A 23,029-nucleotide genomic window follows, 5' to 3' on the forward strand; every position below is an offset into this window, starting at 1 on the left:
TTTTATTGTACTTTTTGAACCAATTTTAAAAACCCAAATAGCATAGAGGATACTTGCAACATGGTGCACATGAGCTTTCATCGGCGTAGACACATCAGCATCGCAAATTGCACGAGTTCGGAGTAACTCTTTGGATCCGGGCGCAAAATTTTTCACGCTTCCCAAATCTCCTTGGTCTCTTTGCTTTGTCGCCCAAAGCTCTCTCCACCTCGCATTGCACCCTCCTTACTTATCCCCCCTCCCATCCCCCTTTATTCCATCCCCATCTTTATTCCGTCCCACTCCACGAACCGTCCCATCTTTTCAGTCAACCAACTCTTTGGTGGAAGAGAAGAAATAAAACTCCACAAACACATCCACTTCCCTGCTTCCATGTGCACAGCTGCAGCGGCCCAAAAAACTTCCAACCTCCCCTCCAATGGGTGTTTCCCCCCCTCCCATATCGTCCTCTACCCCACACCCCGGCCCGTGCCCTGCCCTCGCTTTCCCCCCTCCCCTACATTTAATTCCCTTCCCCTCCTCACCCCATCCACTCCCCCAACTCTTTATCCACCTCCCCATACCCCACCTCAACGTGTCGCCTGCTCCTTGAGCAAATTCTATTGCAGCCCTTAATGCTATTAAGTAGGACAGCGACCGAGAAAGATGGGCGACCGGAAGGGATCGGAAGAATAGTTTCGCACGTTCGCCGCGCGATGGCGACACGGGTATGCTTTCGCGGAGATCGAGTCGGGAGGAACTAAGGTTGGAAAGGAGTTGAAGACCCATATAATTTTCACCGTGAACATTTTTACGTCAAGTGGTGTTGCGGGAGAAAAGGCACACCTTACAGAAGATTGCGGTATGGAGCCATTGGGGTTAAAAATTTCATTTTAAACAATAATAAATAGGAATAATATTAGAATCAAATAAAAACTGATGTTTCAGTCGCTTTCTTATCCAACGTGATATTGATAAGTTAATGCAGATGAAAGCATCGAATTGTTTTCTATTGCATTTACTTCAATACCTCATACTTTTTAAATATTTATTCAGTATAAATTGACAGTAAAACTGGCCGATTTAATGATACAATACATTTAGCCCAAATTCGGATGAAAAAGTACGCCTGAGACACATAAAAATGGGAACCGAGAAGATGTGTGTCTTTTATTCCATATGCACTCCAAGAATAGAATATTTTCTCAAGAGAGATGTTAAACAAGCTTAAATAAATGAACTAGAAATACCTTTCTCGCATACTCCCTACCCTTTAGCTACCAGCCTTTATCAACGTGTTTTTTTTCACCTTCTTTCCTTGGAAGGAAACGCCAGGTACTGCTATACACACCTTCACGCAGTCTCCACTCGTTTCGAGACTTAACACGCCACTATCTCTATGCGATCCCGGGGCCTAGAGTGCTTTTCATAGACACCGAGGCATGCAAAGTGTGGTGGCGAGACAAAAATCTACCGTTTACTCTAGTTATGGGGCGCACAGCGGGGGGGAGGGAAACGCGGTTCTATCTCGGGTTGTGCGCTCGGCGTGCAAAAAGAGCCCCCGGACAGGCGTCGGCGAAATAGATGGCTGAGAAAGATGTGGCCAGTGGACGCGAGAAGGAAATCCAACTGTGAATCGCGCTAATGGTATTTCTTTCAGGAGAATAATAACACCCCTCTCTTCTGAGAGTATATGGAGAGAGAGAGAGAGACTGATTACAGCACTTTTTATCTCCAACGTACTGATTTTTTTTCAGGGATGTCGGGAAAACGTTGGAAGAAACGCATGTTGATCAACAAAATATAATAAGATAGCTGAGAAAAATACAAATAGGAGTCCCTTTTATAATAATTGCAGGAAAAGATGGGCAAAATTTATCAGGGGCTGATTTGCAACAACGAAAAGTAAAACGAACTAAAAGTATATTAAGTTTTGGGTGAGCATGGTAGATCTAAGAAAAGAATGATGTTGTTGGTCAACAGCATATAGAGAGTCTTGCATTATAATCTCAAGAGCAATATAATTTTTGGGAATGTATCTGATTGACATTTAAGTTCTGCATGAATATTTATGGTGAGCCTAGAAGGGAAAGGAAGATGGTGGGGAATATAAATGACGGTAGGGGGAAGCACGATTTCGTTCTTCACTTGTCCCGTATCTTACCTTCACCTAGGTTTCTCATTATAGCACTACACCGAGTCTTTCATTGTTACCATTCCATCTGTTCTTTGTTAATAAATACCATATCTACGATTTCCCTCTGCGCATGCATTTCCTGAATTATTCATCTCATTCACTCAGAAGTCAGAAAGTGCGTTTGGATAGGTGAGGGTAGAACCCATCCCGGGCTAAGCCAAGGACGTGTGAATTTTGAATTTTCAAGGATATAGGGGGCCAGCTTCAAACCCTAGGTAATATTTCAATTCGATGATTTTCGTTAGCGGATGACCGATAGCTTCAACCGGGATTCGAATCCGGGACCCTTCGATCAGGAGACAAGCGTTCCACTCACTGTGTGAACACGCTTCCCAAATTAAGACAACTCTAAGCTTTATTTTCCGGTTTTTCTCGCGTTAATAGCACCCAGCCTCACGAGTTGATATCGCTAGAAATATTCCAAAACGCGATAGCGTGCGAATATGGATTTGCGCAAAGAATATCTCACCTTAGCCACGCGAACGGAGCCATATCACACCTTTCCGACGCTTTTGCCGTCTCCTCTAACTTTTCCTCCTCCGCCGCCCAGGACGTGTTTCGTGAGTTTTCGTGAATTTACCTCGCCGAACGCCCGTATAAATCGTCTACGCCCTTCCCTACCACCTTTCAACCCATTTCCCTTTGGTCGTGCGGTCTAAGTATAGCCGGAGTACTCCTCCTGAGTAAATTGTTCGCATTGCAGCTGCGGCCGAAGATCTTGGGGATATTTATGTTGGAAAGTTTGATTACGTTCTATAGCACACTTATGTTATTCCTAATATAAGTTTTAACTTTACATTAATTCTAACTTTGGAGTAGGACATTATTACTTTGCAAGACATACCTATATCCTCCACGTATACATACGTTTGATTAAGTTAGGTAGCACACTGAAGTTATTTAAAAAAAATTGATTACATTAATTTTAACATTGTGGTATCCCATTATTACTCCTGCTCTGCAAGACAAACGTCCGACTATCCGCCACGTATACATATTTTTCAGTCTCTTAGTAATTTATTTCGCAAAAATTGCAACGCAAAAAATATTTTCAATGATCTACGTGAACAATTCAGTCACTAAGGGAAAGGAACTGGACCCTTTACCATAAACGTGTGATTTTCACTGGCCTATGGCTTAATTTGGGGTGATCTAAACCCTAAGCAACCTTTTATTTTAATCACTGAGTGAAATTCACCAATTATATTTTCATTCGGATATATTTTCATTCATCACAAAGTTTTCAGATTTTTCGCCAGTTCAAAGATAGATACGACCGGTAATATAAGGATTAGTTCGCAGATACTTCTCTTTTTGAATGCTTGGAAAACCACGAGGAATTTTAATTTAAAATAGTATGCAGTTTTTTTCATTAAATGAAAGTCTTAAATATTCATAATGGTGGAAGAATGAGAATTCTCCCGTTTGTTATTTCCCAACGGAGCTAATTAAAATCCAATTTTGTAGAAAATTCTTAACTTAAGTTCCCCTATGAAATGATTAATAGCCTTGTCGCTGCACTAATGAGCGCCGGGTATATTTTGCAGGATTGGTTGAATAGGGCGGCATTTATCATTGATATCATTGCGGGAAACCCATGGCTCAATAAAAAAATATCACAAGACTCCTAATTACATCAACATGTAGAGCATTTTTTCGCAATATCATTAAGAAGTTTCCCAAACATAGCGGTTATCCGTAGCTTAAACTGCATTAATTATTTCTACTCATAATGGAAGAAAATATCACATTGCATAGGCAATTATTTCATACTTCTATAAAGAGAAAATATCGTAGTCGCTAATGTTGGATTCTGTAAAAAAATTATGAGCCCCATAAATTATATTGCAATAATTAAAAGTCTTAAATTCATCATTTTTCGCGCTACCATCTTATTTCTCTAATTTAGAGATTACACATGGTGGTGCCCGGACTTCCAGGGGTTTAAGACAAAATTTTGAACAGAAAAGATATAAGCTAAAAAAGATACTGCATAAGTTTGAAATAAATAACGAAAAATCGCATTAATTATTACGTATGATAAAAAGAAAAAGAAAATTATAATTTACCAGGGAGAAATTTATTCGCATTAATATTGTTTTAATTTGGAAATTGTCAACGTATGCGAAAAATTTGAAAAAAAAACATTAACCTTTCACATATTCGTACAAAATTACCAACCATATGATCGTGTCTTGATATTTTATTTATAAAAAACATTTTTTGCAACAAATACGGCTCTAAAACTGCTTTCATGATAGTATTTTTTTGTAAATGAGGAATGGGGTAAACAGCACACACGATTAACTTGGACGATTCACAACTAATGCATGTGATAAGATCCCTTCAAACATTGAGAAGGGGAAATTGAACGATCGAGAAGGCGGTGATTCAGGAGCGAAATGGCTGAGAGGGATGTCGGGAAAAGGAGCAGAAGGGGAAGTGGACGAAAAAAAAGGAGAGGAAGAAAGGGAAAAGGGACAGAAAGAAAGAGAGAACAAGAAGAAGAAGACGGAGAAGAGGAGGAAGTAGGTGGTGGCAGAGGATGGGAACGCACTAACGACTTTGAAATGTCACGTTCCGACCATTTTTACGAGGCCCTAAAATAAGTACGTTGAGCTGCTTGCACCAGAGAGGGGGGGAGTGCAACGGGAGGTGCGGAAGGGGAGGTAGGGGGAGGGGGAGGGTAAGCAGAAATGCAGCGAGTGCATTGAGGGGGGAGGCTCAAGACACAGTGTGCCTTTCTTTCTCTCCGCGAACTAGAGGGAAGGATGTTAGGATCAAAAGGCAAAACCAGTACGTATATATTCTATCACTCCATAGCCTTAAAGGCAACACTGGGGCGGTAAAATTCCAAGTAACACAAAAAATACTGTCCATTTTTGATTGAGGTTCTACTGGTTTTCATCAATTTTGATTTTTTTTAATTCCCATAGGGGTAACATAAAAATAAACTGATATTTTCCATTCCTGGTTTGGCTTCTACTTCTCAACTTATTCCGAATGATAGAGTGTTTAAAAAAGTCATCAAATTGTCCAATTTAAGGGCATTTATTTCATCTATTTTTTGACCTCACGGTATTATTAACCAGATTTATGACACATCCGTTTCCTAAAGAGCTCGATAATAGCATAGCAAGAAAAAGAAACTCGTAAGAAGCTTAATAATCGTGGTGTGAAAACATTCCACTCATGGTTTTCCTCTTCTATATTAAGTTGGATACGTCGGAATTCGCTGCTCTCTACCCAAATAATAATATTCATTTAAATTTATCAAATTCTTTTTCTCATTTGCATGTTTTCAAATATTTATTTCCTCTGCATTAAAAAGGGATTTTGATTTTATGAATTTATAGGTATTTCATTTGATATTAGAATTAAGAAGTAATCCTTATTTAAAACTCTTTTCACCGCACATTATTCAAAAATCCATTTTCATAATAACGATTACATAATGATAGGGCTTGATTTATAATATGGTACATTTTTGACTCGTGCATCATGACGTAAACATAAAAAAATAAGGAAATATGGGGAAACGAATTGTATAACAACGAGAAAAAAATACGAGATATGTGACTACTCGATAGAAAAGTGGAGAAAATAGCGCATTTGCGAGGAAGGAGAGAAAAGGTATAATGAGGGGTTGCGATCGAAGTGGCCGACTGCACATTGTCTTAACGCCGTCCGCCTTTTTCGCGTGCTATCCGCGGACTCCGTTGTTGGTAAGGGAGGGGGGTCTTGCAAGGTGCACCCGGCGGAACGGGATGACAAAAAGCCGAATGATTAATGGACACGGCTATCCCCTCCCCCTCCAGCGGCCGCCGCCCCCTTCCCCCCCACACTTTGCAACGGAGCATATACGATACCTACCTTCTCCCGTGGAAAGGAGCCGCGAGGAAAAGGGTTGGACTAAATTTATACGTGCATAATGACGGGAGAAGTATCTAATTTATGGATACCGCGGCCGCGGATCCATTATTGCTTAATTTATTAACGGCTTCCCCGAGGCGATATGCATAAAATAGCCATTAATATTTTCTAATTAAGATTTTCCCTACTTCACACGAATACGTTGCCTTCGGTATTTTTTTTTTTGTTCTTCCTCAAACGAAGCAGAAATTACGAGTTCAGCACCCCATGAAAGGTCAGGCAGCGCAGCAGACGGGTGACAGGGGATTTCCAGGCAATTTGGAATCCGCCTGTGGCCACGTGGTGCCTTCAGGATATTAAGAACAGTGCACTCCCGTAATAACACCGGAATAAAATGTGCTTGTGAGTGGATTTGAGGAACGGGGTGAGCAGGAGCGGCTGTTTAGGAACAATGAATTTGGAAAATACTTGAGAAAACTAAATTAAAGATACCAAACCCCCACCTTAAAATCCTCCAATTAACTTATTTTGCTAATTTTCTGTATGCATCACGAAAAATAAAAAAATATACAAAAGCTTATTTTCCTTCTAAAAATGATTTACCTGGTGACGAATTACTGATTCAGGCCCATTTCGGACGAATTTGTTAAAACTCGAAGAGTTTGCTATTTTCCTCTATATCCGGTGTTAGGTGGAAGAGGGAACTTATTAGTCTCAACCCCGCCCGAATAATGGCATCTACTATTTTTAGTACTATTATTTTAATATCCCTCCATCATAATTACTGTAGATGTATACTAAGAAACAAGATGCATACTAGAACAAAATTGATAAAGGCAATAATTTTCTGTATACTTTGAAAAATCGCTGAGAAAACATGATATTTGGTACACACATGCGGCGTTTTAGCACTACATTTTCTTAGGGACCTCACTTTCTCAAGTTATTATGTTTTAAAAAAAAGCAAGTTCCATATAACAGACTTAATTGGAAGTTATTTGTAATGAAAACTTGACATCCCCCAAATTTCCGTACGAAAAGAGATTTATGAGTTATGCACTTACATATTCTGAGATGATAATGAATAATAAGGAAAAAAGTTGTTAGTTAAGGGAAGGGACGAGCGGTCATAATTTTGAATACACTACAATGCATGATAACATCCCAAGAGATTGCAATCCCGCGTTCATTAGTGAAGCTACGTCAAATAACTCATTGTAATATTTTATAGGGATTCAACCATCTCGAAACCTTTATTCCAACTATCTTGAAAATATTATCCCTCAGTTTTACACTTTGTAGGCAAGATAAAAGCTTTTCACGCACTCTGACTTTTTATTGCACATAAACTACCTCTAGAGTTTCAATACCAAGCATGATGAAAAGAGAGGGTATGGCTTTGCATCTTTACGCAAGCGTAAATATTCTGCTTCGAGGGTGGAAGACATAATATCAAGTGACTTTGAGAGATAAGAAGTTTAAAACTCATGTTTTAAAAGGTGATTTAAATATTCCCGATCATATTAATTATCGCGGCTATTAAACTGATCATGAACACGGCAAAATTTGAAAGTAAAACTACTTATAGCAGTTGGAACACCTTTTTGGAGTAGACACCCAAATAGGAGAAATGGATCATTAAATATGGAGTTCTGCGTCATTCATGTAAATGAAATACCGACAAAAAGGTATCACCTCCACCACGAAAAGAAGCTATAAGGGATTCTCTGTTAATAAATCACATATCCCTCATGAGTATCGCCATGAAGACCTAAGGGACTAGACGACAAACGGCAATCGTTGGCCAGTCTATGAGTGAGGGTAAACGATTCGATAATTAATGACCTTTATTGTTCGACTGGTCGATGCCTATCATCGAAACTATTGGCCATTGACAGCTTAGGCTATTCTAAACCGTTGAAAGAAAACGCCCAAGGGACAAGCCTCCATTGTGAAGATAATATAATTGTCTAACCAACAGATGGCGCTGCTGATGGTCCGACTTCGATTCATTCCATCCGGCTCCTTCCCTCATCCACGGAGACAGCCTAAAGAGGGGGCGGAGGGTGGGGGAGTTTGGCGGTGTCCGGGGATCGAGTCCGGGAGGTCTCCGCCAGGGGCGCACATTGGCAGGTGATCGGTTCCCATCTGATCTCCCCAAATAGACGTCTTCACCTGATCGGAACGCGGGGTTTCTCAACGCTCAACTCCCCCGCCCCAGCCAACCACCCGCCTTGGCTCGCCACTCGCGAATACAGTGCAATCCCATCGCCATATCCACGCTGTATCCATCGCCGCCAATCCCTGACCAGCGCTATACAAAAATTGTCGCGTTGAGGATGGCTATTGATAACCAATCCAGATTGATGGAGCGAAAATATCCTGAAAACTGCGATGGAGTTATTACAAACACAAATCAAATATTGCATACTGTAGAGTACTTGAATATCAACCACTGATAATGAATATATGAAATATACGCAACGAGAAGCCGGGAAAATCATATTTTTGTTTCTCCTTTTAATTAAAGGCTATTACTTTTCGCAGCGCGCTACTGTGTTAGATCAATGATTCTCATTATTTTATTAAAACAGCAGGGATTGAAAAGACTGAATGACTCTGAGAAATAATGCTGTACTTCCGTGAAGTGTATATTTTTCCATTTGAAACAGGGAATACATCGGCCAAAACCTTGTTAAAGTTGAATATCCCGGATATGTTCAGTTCAAATTATAGAAAGATCAAAAACAATTTTCTTCGCGAAGAATGAAGACATTTTCTAAATTTAATGAATGCATCCAACTCAATCGACATCATGGCGCTGACATCCATCTTGAATGTCCCCACACTAGCGCCGCGGTGGCTCTTCCCGTAACTTCTTCGCTCGTAAAGCTCAACGCGCCCTCTTTCTTCGAGACGGGATTCGAATCTTGGGGTTGGCGTTTCGCAAGCGATTCCCTCGCCATCACCCCGCGAGTCGCATTCACGTTAAATGTGGGATGATAGCCCGGCGGATGACTTACATAGTTCACCGCACGTCCGTTGTGCAACCTCCGCTTAGAATTGGGGCTCACTCGACTCGCCCTCAAGTGTGAAGGAGGAGGGACTTGGAATGAAGATGTCGCGGTATGCGAACGCTTTCAAACTCGATTTCGTAAATAACGTCAGCTTCCAAGCGCATATCAGGGCCATGACTTGGTTTGACAAAGGAAAATCAACACCATTGAGCAGATCGCTGTGTTGTCCAATAGTCGGTGCACAATTGACCACTGTTTTCACAATGATAGGTAAATATTTACACCAGCGCAGCGTTTGAATAGTTATTGGTTAAAAGTTAGTACTTTCAGGAAAAACTCATTCCATGGTCAATTAATAATGTCTTTTTTCATCATACAAACAAATATAGGCCATAATATTGGATACTGAATGATATAAAGGCACATTTATGATATTCCATCGATTTGAGAACAAGCAATACAGAAGAGCAAATATTATATCAATTCGAGATGAAGGTATTGTTGCCGAAAAAATGTTCTTCTTTTGGCCGAAACTTTCCTATCTTAGCATTTATGTAGGATTTGATTGGTAGAAATTACTAATTAAATGCATAATGAAGAGATAAATAAACTCCTTATGAGTAAAATCAGCATGCTAATTGAGAGAGCATGCTAATCAGCATGCTTATCGGGTGGATATCTGGAATATATTGCGTCTGGGTTTTACGTATCTCACTGATCTATGTCATTTATAAAATCCGCATCTGTAAACTCGATGAGAATCTAAAGAATTTTGGAGCCAAACTGCAAATATTATTGTCAGCGTTTCCCGGAAAATCTCCCAGAGCAGCATGTCCACTCATAAAGACAGTATTTTTTTCATTCGATACCGATTAAGAGCCAAGTCGAGAAGTCGTCTCGACAAAGAAAAGCAGCGACGATTTCATACCGCTTCCAACGACTCCGAGGGTCTACTAGGCATTCGGATTTTGCAAAACTCGTCTCCTGCCCTTCCCCCCGCTAGAAGGAGGCGACGAGTTGAAATCTTTCGCATACATCTTTCGGGTTGCATCTAAATCGGGAGAGTAAATGTAAGCGGACCTCCCCCTTAAAACATTTACACCCACCTTCGCTGCTTTGGCAGGAGGATCTGGAAGGGGGGCCTGAGTTTTGAATCGGCCAATAACAAAGCTGGGCGTGACAAAACCCACATCCCCTCTCTGCACTTCCAACACGCTTTGGTGGTGCAGACAAACGGTTTTCAGATCAGGTAGCACTCGCACGTGAATCTGTGCCGACCTAGTTTTACCTTTTTTTTTTATTCTCGGTGTTCTTACGCAAAAATTTTACGGCGGCGTAAAAGTGAGCGCTATTTTGGCGTTGAGGTGTCATTCCACGTGAGTTAGACCGCATCCAGCGCAAACCTATTGTCCAAAGACTTCATGGATGAGAGAAGAGGAAAAAGAAGGCTAGATTTTCATAACTTAAACTAAAAAATACTATTTCATAATTAAAAGACAAGCATTTATGGATTGTTACCTTGATATCCTAGGTGACGTAAGGGCCTGGCCATATATTTTTGCAATTTATTTTATATAACGGGTAAAATTTTCTCCCGACAGAAAAGTAGGACTTTAAATAGTTGAAAATAAGCTCATAGTAACATACAGCACTAAACGAAGGGTACTAAACTCTCTTAACTGAAGATCATTGGTTCGAGACCCCGGTGGCTTGGCTGTTTTCATTCTCCGTATGGATCATTTACCGTCGTAAAGGTTTTATAAACGCGAGAGATATGCGAAGATGAGGACCCAGAAAAGTGGCTGGAAAGGAAAAAGTAGTAATAATAGTTTAAATTTTATACTGGAGTGACAAAGCGAAGGATGGGTTCAAATTTTGCGCTGGTATGACCAGAGGCAGTCCGTATATATACGGGATAGAGGAGCTGTAGAGAGGCTGCAGTCGCCTTTTGTTAAAACTTAACGGACATTTGACTGATTTGCCGAAGCCGAGTAGAGGCACCGCTTCAGCCGCTACAAGTCTGCCACCGTGTCTCGCGCATAACTGCTCCTCAATTGACTTCTTGACTCTCTGCCGTGTGCCGGTTTCTCTCTCTCGCGCAAACGAGGCTCTGGTGTTTGACACACCCATCATAGATTTATGACCTCAATCGACACTCGCTGGCGAGTGACGTATCGCGAGAGAGATTCTCAGACCGGCACACGTCTCGTTCTCCATATTCATGCCGGTAGCATTCTCTTTTCATCTCTCGAATCATAGACCACAACGTAATTGAACGATTACTACTGCTTTACAATGGTACAGTCCCGCTGAAATATTGATATTATCAGAAAAAATGTATGCATATAATTATCTCCATTCCACTTGCTAAGAAAATATATGCTCATTTGTACACGCAAGAAGTTCTTGGTCTTAAACACAAAATTGGTAATTTATTGAGATTATTCCCGTTACTTCCCAACACGTTTGGTGCAATTCATGACGCCAATGTTTAGTTTAGCAAAAATGCTTTAAAAAACGAAATAACTGGAAATTTTTCAAAAAAAGAAATTTGGTTTCAGCAACATCCACGGGCATTATGACACGTAAGTACATCTTTGAAAACAATACAACTTCTCTGACATAACATAGCGATGAGCTTCACTCTATTACATCGCTAATAAAGCACCATTTTTTGTGACAGTTCCATAAAATTGTAATAACCTTAATAGATTAGTTTTTATCTGATAAAATTATAAAAATATTGGACTGCCTACTGCGCCGAATCATGGATAAGGACAATGGGGGGCTAGGTGGGGGCCTTGGGAGGTAATCTCCCAGCAGTAGTGGATGCCCGAATAAAATAACCATTTTATCTAGCGTAAATTGGATACGCAAAGGTTGAGGGGCTATAGCCCCTCTCTGGATCCGCCACTGACCGCATATGATACTGACGTTCCTAAGAGAACGAACAAAAATAAAAAGAACACATACTTCTTCGTGACACAAACCTTGGAAACAAGGAACTGCTCCAATTGAACGATGAAAAACGGATGAGAGTTCCACGACGAGAAATTAAGGACAAAAAGATGAGTGGGAAAGGAGGAGTATAGGGAGGGGTGGAGGCTGAACGAGGGGTACATAGGGTTCCATGGAGTGTCCTGGAGGGGGAGGGGAGGGAGCAGAAATGGGCGATAAAAGGGAAACAAGCGAGGAAGGGGAATGGGGACTCAACGTTGGTCAGCAAAGAAGATCTGGCAAGAAGGACTGCCAGACCTAAACACATCCCTGTTAGGGGAATGGGCACAGGGTTTGAAAGGCGTGGGAAATAGCGGTAATCACAGTCACCCAGGATACGGGCAGGCGAGCGACGGGGGAAATGGAAAGAGAGAGAGAGAGAGACTCACACAGTCGTATGTGAGGGAAACTTTTTAACTTTTTTCTTCACTCTCCTGCATGTATATATCTCTCACCCTCCCTCAAAACCCTCCCTCCCTACCACCCACTCAAACATCCTTCCCTTTTTTTCCCCTTAAAGTGGAAAATTACCCATTTAGGCTCGTTGCGGCCGTTTTTCGCGTTTGTGGCCGAGTTTGATGTTTGCCGTGGAAGTGCTCTCGTACGTGGAAGCTGACTGAATATATGGACCGCAGGAGGGGAATGGGGAAAGAAAGGAGATTGTCGAGCGAGCGGGGGTGGGAAGAATGGAAAGAGGTGGAAAGGGGGATGGTCGTTTAGTTTTTAGGAGCGTAGGAATTTTAACCCGCATATCGCGCTAACCGTCGCTGACGGAGATTCGGCCGGAAAAGTCGTCCTTAAGTGCTTCGACCTATTCACATCCATCAATTCACATATTTTTCCCTCTCTTCAAAAAATAATAGTTCCTTCCCTCCCAATAAACAGCGAACACTCGATGTAATTCATTTTTTTTTCTATGAACTTGATTCCCTCGTGAATTAATACTAAACGAGAAAAAATATAGCATCCAAACGATGGCTCTTAGTGCCTTTTCACCATTTTGGGAACAAGAATAACGACCTCATTCATTTGTTTGGGTAGATTTAGAGGTTCAAAAACAATGTAGCAGCAGGGAGAAAGAGGCATTGTTTCGAACTCAGAAGGACACACAACATATGGAGACGGTAATTTTATGTGAACCATGAACTCACGCCTAAAAGTACACAGCAATCAAATTACAAAGTAGAGTAAAATTAACGACAGCAATAGAAATTTAAAGATTCATAACCGAGGGATATGATACAATTTTTCGTCGAAATATAAGAAAACATTTATGTCAAAATATAATAAAATCACAGCTACAATAATTAGATTCTTATTGATAAAGCCCGGTCAATAGACACAGTGCATACCTTCCCAAGGACTTAACCCACAAAATTCTTAATCGCATTTATGCACTTATTAGCAATTTATTAACTATCATTGGTTAGAGTCACTCAGTTATTGATTTCACCTCGATCCAGTACTCTTTCAACCACGGGACGAGATGTTTAAAAATACGCAGCTGATTAGCGGAGAGAGGTTGCCAACAAACACGCATACATTTTCTTTTGTGTCGAAGTCCTCGTTAAACAGCGATATCCAAGCAGCTGCGGCGAACGCCAACACATCATTCATTCCTCAATAAAACATCGTTACGAAATGCTGAGTACGATGCCGAGCCAACTCAAGTAAGAAAACGATTTCTCTGCAGGGGCTACAAAAAAAAAAAACTTTCCAATTTAGGGTATGGCGTTAAATGCGCGCCGATTGCGGTATTGACGACGCAAAACGCAATCCATGCTCGACATTAGGTTCTACAAGCCGAGTGAGTCGCCCTTTGATGCCGATGATATTGAACATTTCAAACTGCAGACGTCCCTCATAGGGAGTACTGAAAGGGAGAGACGGTAAAAAGAAGCTGAGAAGTGAACGATGACAGGATAACGGGCTGACGATATGGACGCCAATATCCGAGGGGTCATCTGAGTGGAGACGAATTGAATGTTCTGGCTTCTATTCCTTCGGTCTCTTTATATTTAGCTTGATTCCTCACCAAGGTAGAAGAAGGAGTCCCCTGCGTCCAATTTTATTGGCCAACGAATCAAGATTCTCACCTTGTGATATTTATTATTCCCTCTTTGACTTTCAACGTATGAGAAAATTGAAATCAACTGATGAATACTGAATACTAGAGATGCAATGCTGACGATACCGACACCAAAATGTAGATGAAGGGTGGGGTCAATGCTACGTTGCAAACTTGATGATTTTCTCTAATATACCCTAGAATTGAGAGCAAAAATCTAAGCATTCATTTAATTACACAAAACATGCAAGCATATTTTTTTTCGTAAAAAGGTAGACCAAGTCTTATTTGCATTTATCAGCCAGTATGTACTTCTAAAAAGAAATTTTCCGTCAAAATGTTGTCATAAACTTCACAAATAGATGGTGAAAATCCGTGAGTATTTTGTAATTGATACACGGTAGAGTGCCTAAAAACCTATTTTACCACCCCTCTATCGAGACATTTAATTAATTCCAATTTGCGGACAGAGTAAACGGCCTTTATTCATCAGCATATCACGACGAACAGATCAGAGCCCGCAATCACCGCGACGGCTTTGGTGATCCTCTCATACGGCAAGCGTCACACTATTAAGGGAGGCATGTGGTGGAACGGAGCCGCTCAAACATCCCGTAGGCAGTGAGCCAGGACATATCATCATCGATGGGGGAGATCACCCGTGGAAGTCGTTTAATAATAATAAAAAAATGAAGTGGGCCAGAGATAGAAGAGGAGGGGAGGGTGAAGTAGGAGGTGGCATGGAGATGAAATAACACGAGGGAAATAAAAGGGAGAGAAAAAAAGGCAGGCTGGTGGGGAGTGGATAAGGCATTAGAGGATGGGAGAGATAGGTTCTGATGAGAAGGACAGGCTAGGGAAAGAAGTGGAGGGAAAAATGGGAGGAATTATACGATGGAGGATTGAAATAAATTCAAGGATATAAAATTGAAATTAATTCAAGATTATTCACAACCAAAGATGCATTTTTGGTCAAACAGATCTGAAAAACACATCACACACGGATGCGGAAACAGCTAAGTTTTTATTCCTTAAATTTCTGCTGTTGAGTATAACCACCAAATCATGCCCGTTACGCTTACTCAAAACAAATATTTACTATATCTGAAGTGTACTATACAGTAAAGGCAAGGCGAGATGCAAATGGGACTGAAGGCTTCCGTGGATTGGTAGTAATGATTTGCGATTTCCGGGTTACCTTCCACGTATTTTAATCGGTCCGATACAGTCATATATTTCAAGTCGACTTCGAACAGCGAATGAGGTTAACCTGAAGAAGCAGACTGTAACGCCAGCGAAACAGACCTCTATAAAAATCGCACGGATGCGGAAGAGAACCCGGAAAACTCAATCCATCAGGGATATACATCACCTGCATACTACATCCTATTTTACATCCTTCGAATCCTCTCCAATTCATCTCTATACAACCTCCCATTTCACTTTCTAGCCCACTTCAAGCAAGAGATATAAAAAAAAATAAACGACGATATAGGGTAGTGGAGATGAGATAGGGGCTGGAGGAGGGGGAGAGGGTAGTTTGGGGGTGGGAAGGGCAAGGGAAGTTCTCGACACACGCGCGCGCACACAGTGTCCCATGGTTGTGAGGGGGGATAGCGGGCAGTGGTCATCGGAGCGGTCACGTCCGAGGTCTCCCACGCCACTCACGGCAGTGGCTCTCGTGCTATAGGGGGGTGGGGGAGAGGAGGGTGCCCCACCCGCGGGGAGGAGGGAGAAGGGCGGTGGGGGTGGGTTGCGGTGCCACTAGGAGTGAGCTGGTCCAGGGGGAGGATGAGGAAAATAGGGGCAGATGAAGACGTCAGTTCGGGTTGCGTGCAGAAGATGATAGGAAGAGGATCTACGGGAGCCAAGATTTAAGTTTACCACGGCCATGTCTTTCATTATAATACTAAAATATGTTTATCAACACAGATATTGAACGAATATTTTTTTCTACATATTGTTAAAGAGTTATAGGAAGAACATCGAGGGAACCAAGACTTTAGTATAAAATAGACCGAGATGCGTTTTTTGGGGTGCGTCGACAGCAAGGTCATTTGCACAAATAGACCGATTAGGTAGATATTAGTAGATAATAAAGGATTTTATCAACACTGGAATTGAACGAATATTTTTTTTCTACACATTGCTAAAAACCTATCATAGGTTTAGAGACTTGTAATGACGAATAAGACTTTTATTAGACTTATTTTGTTCCGGCATTCCGGCACCATGTCACCGGTAGCGAACCAGGCACCATGTCACCAGGTCACTGATAGCGAACCATCTCAGAAAAGAATCGTAAAAAACAATAATTTAAACTCTATCATTAGAGGAGCAGCTTGAGCAATCCAAGCCACTTATTTATACCTAGGCTTTCTCGACTAATCAATTATAGCTTCATTCTTCAATAAAGCTTTAAGGTATTTCCTAAAAATAAATGTTATCTCCAATTCATAATATTTCAACTTAATTTTGGCGTATTCAAGGCGAAAAAAAACAAGATTTTTCAACAGAATAAACACACAAACATCCCCACTTTAAAGTCAAAAGTCTTCCACTCCATACAATCATAGAGCATGTATATAAAAAAACATTCTTTTCGCATTTTCAACGTAATAAATACAACGCAACATTCAAGTAAAAAATATTCTACGCCACACAATCACAATGGTACATATAAAAAACATCCTCACGTAAAATGAATGAAGCTACAATGAATATAAAGTGAATCACGACATTGTATGTTCCATCATTTGGTTCAGACTTGAGGAAATGAAACGGTGGAGGAGGAATGAAGATGAGTAGACGGAAGAGAGAGGAGTAAGAAGGATGCGAAGAATAGTCGCGGGATGGGCGGTTATATGTATGCTCCCTCACGAGAAAAAGAAATAATAATGATGCAGGGGGGGGGGAGGGCACAAAGGAGATGCGAACGGATAAGGAGGCTGGAAATATGAAGAGAGATTGAGCGGAGGGGTGGGAGAGATAACCAACCGCTCGAAGAAGGAGACCAATCCGATCCTTCCTCTCCGGACGGGAGAATTCTCATAGCAGAGAGGGAGAGAGAGTTGACAGGATAATGGCCGGTGATGGTAGGCGGCGACCAGAGTGGTCGTAGTAGTAGGTATGGGCTGAATGAGACAGCGGGAGCAGTGGGGGCAGGGTGATTACCGGGAGGGGTGGGACGGGGGGGGGGGGGGGGGGCAAGCAAGTAGGGGTGGCCTAAAAAGAGAGGGGGGAAGATGATGCCCCTCAGAGCGGGTGGACTCAATGTGGAGGAATGGGAAGGATTAGGAAGACAGTAGGTAGGTACCCTTCAATTAGGCTCATTCGTTATGAGATTTTTACGGTGGACTTTCGATGGATAAAATTTGTCCATATGTATAGGTATCGATGATGGATATCGATAATTGAATGCGGCCCTTTACAGCGGGTCTACTGGCGGGTGGAATAGGAAGAATTTTGAAGACAGTAGGCATGTAGGTACTTAAATTAGGCTTACTCGATGGGCTAAAATCTATCGATATACTTACATATCGATGGGTGATTTCGATTACGGAACGCTTAATCGATGGCCGTCAGTTTTGATCGATTAGCAATGACCATTCATAGCCGATAATTTTCAAAAATCGATAGTCTCCGATTACCGATTGTTTTTCATGTTTATCATCGACGTTTCTCGTTCGATGCTCGAGGACTTATGAGAATTTCCATTCATTGTTTTCTTTAATGATTTTATATCGCTGGTGGTTGTAATTTGCATCTCTTGAGGGATTGAAAAAAAATCAAGAAACATTAGCAATGTACGGCTTCTGAAGATCAATGACCGTTGAGGATCGAAAAGTACCGATCAATCATCTTGCTGCGGTTTTCTACGAATCTCTGAATTCGCTCGAAATAACCACCACGATAAATATCCATCCATTAAGCATAAGTTCGCTTTTGAATGACAAAAAAAACTAACATCGGAGCAGAGCAAGAACACCACGAGAAAAACCGTTTCCTTCACGTTAACCACCACCCGAATAACTTAGTAACTATTCAAGTACGGGCGGGGGATGTTGCACACAAGACCAGTTGGCGAGAGGTCAAGTGAGGGAGATCTTTCCCGGAAACGGGCATTTAGAGCAGATAATCGTCCAAATTGCACGGGGAGGGAGATCGCGCGCATATGTTTGCAATAAAATCGACCATCTTCATTCGCGTACCGCGATGAAACCACAAGATCGCTTTACCCCCGGCATGAATTGGCTCACCAGCGGCGGGACGCTTGAGAGGGCGGAAAAAAATTACGTCCATGGGTGGGATGGTCGTGTTACGGACGAGAGAAATAACGCAGGTGTACGACGCGGAGAATATCGCCATTGATAGCGAGGGGATGAAATCCACATGTGACTTGCGCGAGACGAGATAATCTCCTGAAGAAAAGGTAACGGTCACATCACCATAATACATTGAAGGGGTATTTGTGATTTATTGCTAGTGGAAGTATATTAAAATTTAAAATATCCAGTTGAAAATTCGAATGCAGTCATAAGAGAAAAAACAATTGGGAACGGAGAAATAGTTAATGGTGCAATATAAATTCCCAAAGTAGCCTGGCAATCGGCGTAGTTAAATGGTAAGTAGGTATATCGCCATGGTTTTCATTTCTAAACGCATGATTCTTTCAGAACAGATATCTTATTTTTCCTGGGTAGAAAATAATTATACTCATTATTTCTTAGCAAAGTAAACAGGAATCGCAGCCTAATGAAAATCATTGTCTGAAATTTCAATTTCAATTTAATTTTACTATATTCAAGAAATAACAATGATATGCACTCGACTCAACTCAAGAAGCTGTTTTAAGAAAATAAACTAAATAAATTCGAAGCAGGGCAAGTGGTAGAAAATTTGAATCCCAAGAAAAACTAATATCACTCAAATAAATGTTCCTGGCATGATACCTCATGAAGTTCTGAAATCTCTCTTTTATTCCTTCAGATAACTTTCTTTCCATTCATATAACATCGAAGTGTCGAACATAGAGAGCAAACTCTTAAGCCGCGTGAGTGCACTAAATTCCACCGCAAGTGTTCTCTTTCCCTAATTCTCTCACGTAGTACATACATAGCTGGGAAGTCGATTCTTAAGCTTCGCACTCGAAATTCCCCGAGTGGTAAAAACGCTTCACACGTGTCGAGTGAGAAGAAAATAAAACAATACTCTATGAAAGAACTAAAAAAAAGGTTCCAATTTTTCCTCCGCCCTTCATGACACCTTTATGATGCACCTGCCTCCAGCGTTCACAGGACGACCCCTTCCAAGGATAATAAAAGCCAGGATTAGTTTCATTTAATTTTTCCGCCGCCGCCACATTTATGAGAGCGACGATTCGACTATCGTCGGAACGAAGGAAGTAACAATCGCGTGCAACCTCGGGAAAACTGAATTGCTCGTGACTAATCCGGCTTTCAAGAACGAAAAAAAATAAGATATAGATATGGGAACAAGGATAGTTTTGATGACTCTCTTCATATGGTTTCTCGAGTCAATTATTTCAACACGGTTTGAGAATCGTGGCTTTCAACGGCATATCCTTGGCTCACCACTTGAGTTTTTCATTCTAGGCGACACCGAGTGTGAGAAACAATCGCATGAGATGATATTTCGAGATCAAGTCTCTTTGAGTACGCCTTTGAGTACTCCGGTTCTGCACTAAGCAGGAAATGTAAGTCCACACGAATGCTACACGACAGTCACAAGATGAAAGGTCACAAAATTTTGATCAGCTTCGAAAACTTTTTTCCTAAAATACTTTTGCAATACTTTTTTCCTTAGCATGAATAAGACTCTCTAAATTGTTTACCCAACAAAAATTTTTCAGCCCGCACATATGTACCCCAACATCCAAATGCTCTTAGATACATACACTCCTTTGCTTCTAAAAATTATTCGGTCCGATAAATAGGAAAAGTGAAGTCTCAAAATTTAATTTCTTGAGTTCACCTCGCAGTTCCTTCAACGCAAATTACCGCCAGAAATTTATCGCATTAAATGACTCAAAACAAAGAATAAAAATAGACAAAAAATGAGGTGTTTAATATAATAAAAGCGGAAACAGGAGCGAAAAAAATGGATGAAACACGAAAAACGAAATCTTCTACGAAAAATAAATTAGGTCTTGAGGAGGCGAGAAATAAAAAGTTGTAATTATATCGCCTAAAATAGAACAAAATACTTCGATAAAAAATGAGTGGGTTCGTGAAAGAAACCGTATGGATCGATCCATTTGGGGCCAGATCCATTGTCACCGAAGCGTCGTGACCTGGATTAATTTCTAATTCATAACGAGGCATTTCAACTTTCACTCCCATCTCCTTATGTGAAACCTCCTGAATTCCAAACCATATTTCCTCCCGCGCAATAATTAAAAAGGGAATGACACGCACAAAAAAAGCGAGGAAAGCAATAAATTAATCCCATCCATCAGGCGCATTTCCATTCCATTCTTTCAAGCGGACGAAAGAATTCAGGGAGGAACTGATACACGGCCCGATACAACGACGGCATCTTTTCTCCATTAGTGAGGGTGGAGAATACCCATCCGACCGACGAAGAGGTAGAAGTGGTGCTGGAGGAATGAGATAAGACAGGGAGAGCGGGAAGAAGAAGAGGAATCGTGTTAAATTCATACCGGGTCGAAAAATCTTTAAATCATGAGCCAATGAAAAATACCAATTAGAGCCTTGGGTTTTCGGTCCGTGTTCGCTTCCTCACACACGCGCGCGCGCTAGGTCACCTCGAAAAAAGTCCGTTCGGAAAGGATTGGCGGTGGGTGTGGATGAGGCGACGAAGAATGGCCGCGTAGATTAAAAGGCGAGGAGAGGAACAACGCATTGTGGAGGTGGGAATTTGGTCGGTACGCGTTGGCACGCAGTTTGGGAGGAGTCCATTAAGGATGTGAGTGGGAACCAAAAAGGTGGGATGAGGATGCTGCAAATGAAGGAAAAGGAATTTCGCACGATGCAAAGGTGGCTTGATTAAATTTTTAGACTCGCACACATTGGGAATGCGGTATTATCATGATTTCGAAATCGTTGACATAATTTATTTTTTAAATTTTTATTACTTCATTAATTCTTGCTATAACGCGACCCAAAGTTAATTTACGGGGTCTGGTAAAGCAAAATAAAATAAACTTCGTTAATTTCCTTATAATATTTTAATAGTAAAAACCTCAACAGCTTTGCAAACTTCGGTTTCACTATCAAGAGAAAATACGATACATTAAATATGCACGTCATTATCACACCGTCAAAGGTAATTCCCGTTCGCCTGATTAAAATTCAAGAAACTATCAGATGTGAAGATGCCTGGAGCCAGAAGGAAAGGAAAGCAAAGCAAACAATATTTCCGTCGCCATATTTACCAGTTTTAATTGTAGTAGAAGTAGTAGAAGTCACTTCACGTAAGCGACTAAAACTGGTAAAAATAACAACGGAAATATCATCTTCATTCATATATCTTGTTTTTTTCAGTCAACATCCATCGCTATTTAGCTTAACTGCGTTCGTTGTCAATAATATTTGTATTCCTGCGAATATAATGAAAGGAAACACACCATTTACGATTATGTTTTAGAATCCATGGTTAAGAGATTTCATTTCAAGGAGACTTATGTAATTTGTAACGCAGTAGATTTTTTCTACATTGATTAAACCTCAAGCGATTACAAAATGCAGAAATGCAGCAGTACATGGTAGAAAGATGATGCAGCAGTTGGGAACAAGTACCTATACCGCGCTCCAGAGACTTGTCCGTGGCTAGTTAAAAGTTCTCAACGTGGGAATTAACGTTTTTTCACCCCCTCATGCACGAAAGATGGCTGTGGTACACGTATCAATCCGTGCTTTTACATTCCCACTCAACATGCCTGCGTGATAGCGATAGGAGTTCGCAATGAGGTGAGTTGAGTTTCCACTTACCGTTACTCGCCTCCGCTCCCATGTTCACGGCAGCGGCTTTCTGCTCCTGCAGGGCCGCCAGGGTAAGGATAGTGGCCATGTCTTGCTGCAGCATGACCTGCTGGAGAGGGTTGAAAAAGAAAAAAAACATTAATGAGACTTTAAGAATAAAATATAATAACCAAAAATAATGACAAAACTTTGGAGACTATACAAGGACGAGAAGGAATATACTTGGTGGCCAAGAGATACGAGCGAGACACTGTTCTGTGCTGACATCGAGAGGAAAATAAAATGCACTACTAAATATCTAGTTGATCTCGCTTGTTTTCTTTACCTAATTTCTGTACTCAATTCAGAAGACAAAATAACTTGAACCCTTTGGATTCTCACCCCTTCAATTAACAGTGCAAAAATTAGACTGCATTAGCCAGCTTAGGACCACCCAATCTCACATATCTCTTGCTGGAATAACATGATCTGATGTCGTGTATAAGCCTAATTAACAAGCAGTGATTAAAGGTTCTGAATCAGAGGTCGTGGTGTAGGAGAAGAAAAGAAAATACTTATCCCTTAATAATTTAGTTGAAATAGTAAAAACCATTTCAGCCGGAAACTTACACCAGATAAAAATAATTGGACTTGAAGACATAAAAAATTTAATTTACGACTGATTTAACGATTTTTTGCGCCAAAAATGCTTGAAATTTCAAAGGATCCGCTCAAATTATTCACTTCATCAATATTTCATACATCATGCCTTACACTCGAATATTTTTAAAACTCCTGTCTACTTCTTCGTCATAAAAAATAATAGTATGGGTAAAATGGCGTAAATTTTGTAAACGAAGGCATTTGGACAGTTTAAAAAAATGCAAAAATATGTCCTAATTAGGAACGTGACTACGAAATAAAAGTAGCTTCACTCTGAAACCTCCAAAACGAA

General features: G+C 40.9%; 1 protein-coding gene across 6 annotated transcripts in view; it reads right to left on the minus strand.

The window, feature by feature from the left end:
* The window catches only part of LOC124157229 (zinc finger protein castor homolog 1-like), a 399,561-nt gene that overhangs the window by 52,837 nt on the left and 323,695 nt on the right, over positions 1–23,029 (minus strand). For 5 of the 6 annotated variants that reach the window (XM_046531788.1, XM_046531783.1, XM_046531790.1 and 2 more), the window contains one exon: positions 22,105–22,204. In XM_046531788.1, the coding sequence (XP_046387744.1) occupies positions 22,105–22,204 (100 nt within the window). The remainder of the gene's footprint in view (positions 1–22,104; positions 22,205–23,029) is intronic. The other variant, XM_046531785.1, reaches the window with a different exon arrangement.

The sequence above is a fragment of the Ischnura elegans genome, chromosome 4 (genome assembly GCF_921293095.1).
Source record: "Ischnura elegans chromosome 4, ioIscEleg1.1, whole genome shotgun sequence".
In the NCBI taxonomy this organism is placed as follows: Eukaryota; Metazoa; Arthropoda; class Insecta; order Odonata; family Coenagrionidae; genus Ischnura; species Ischnura elegans.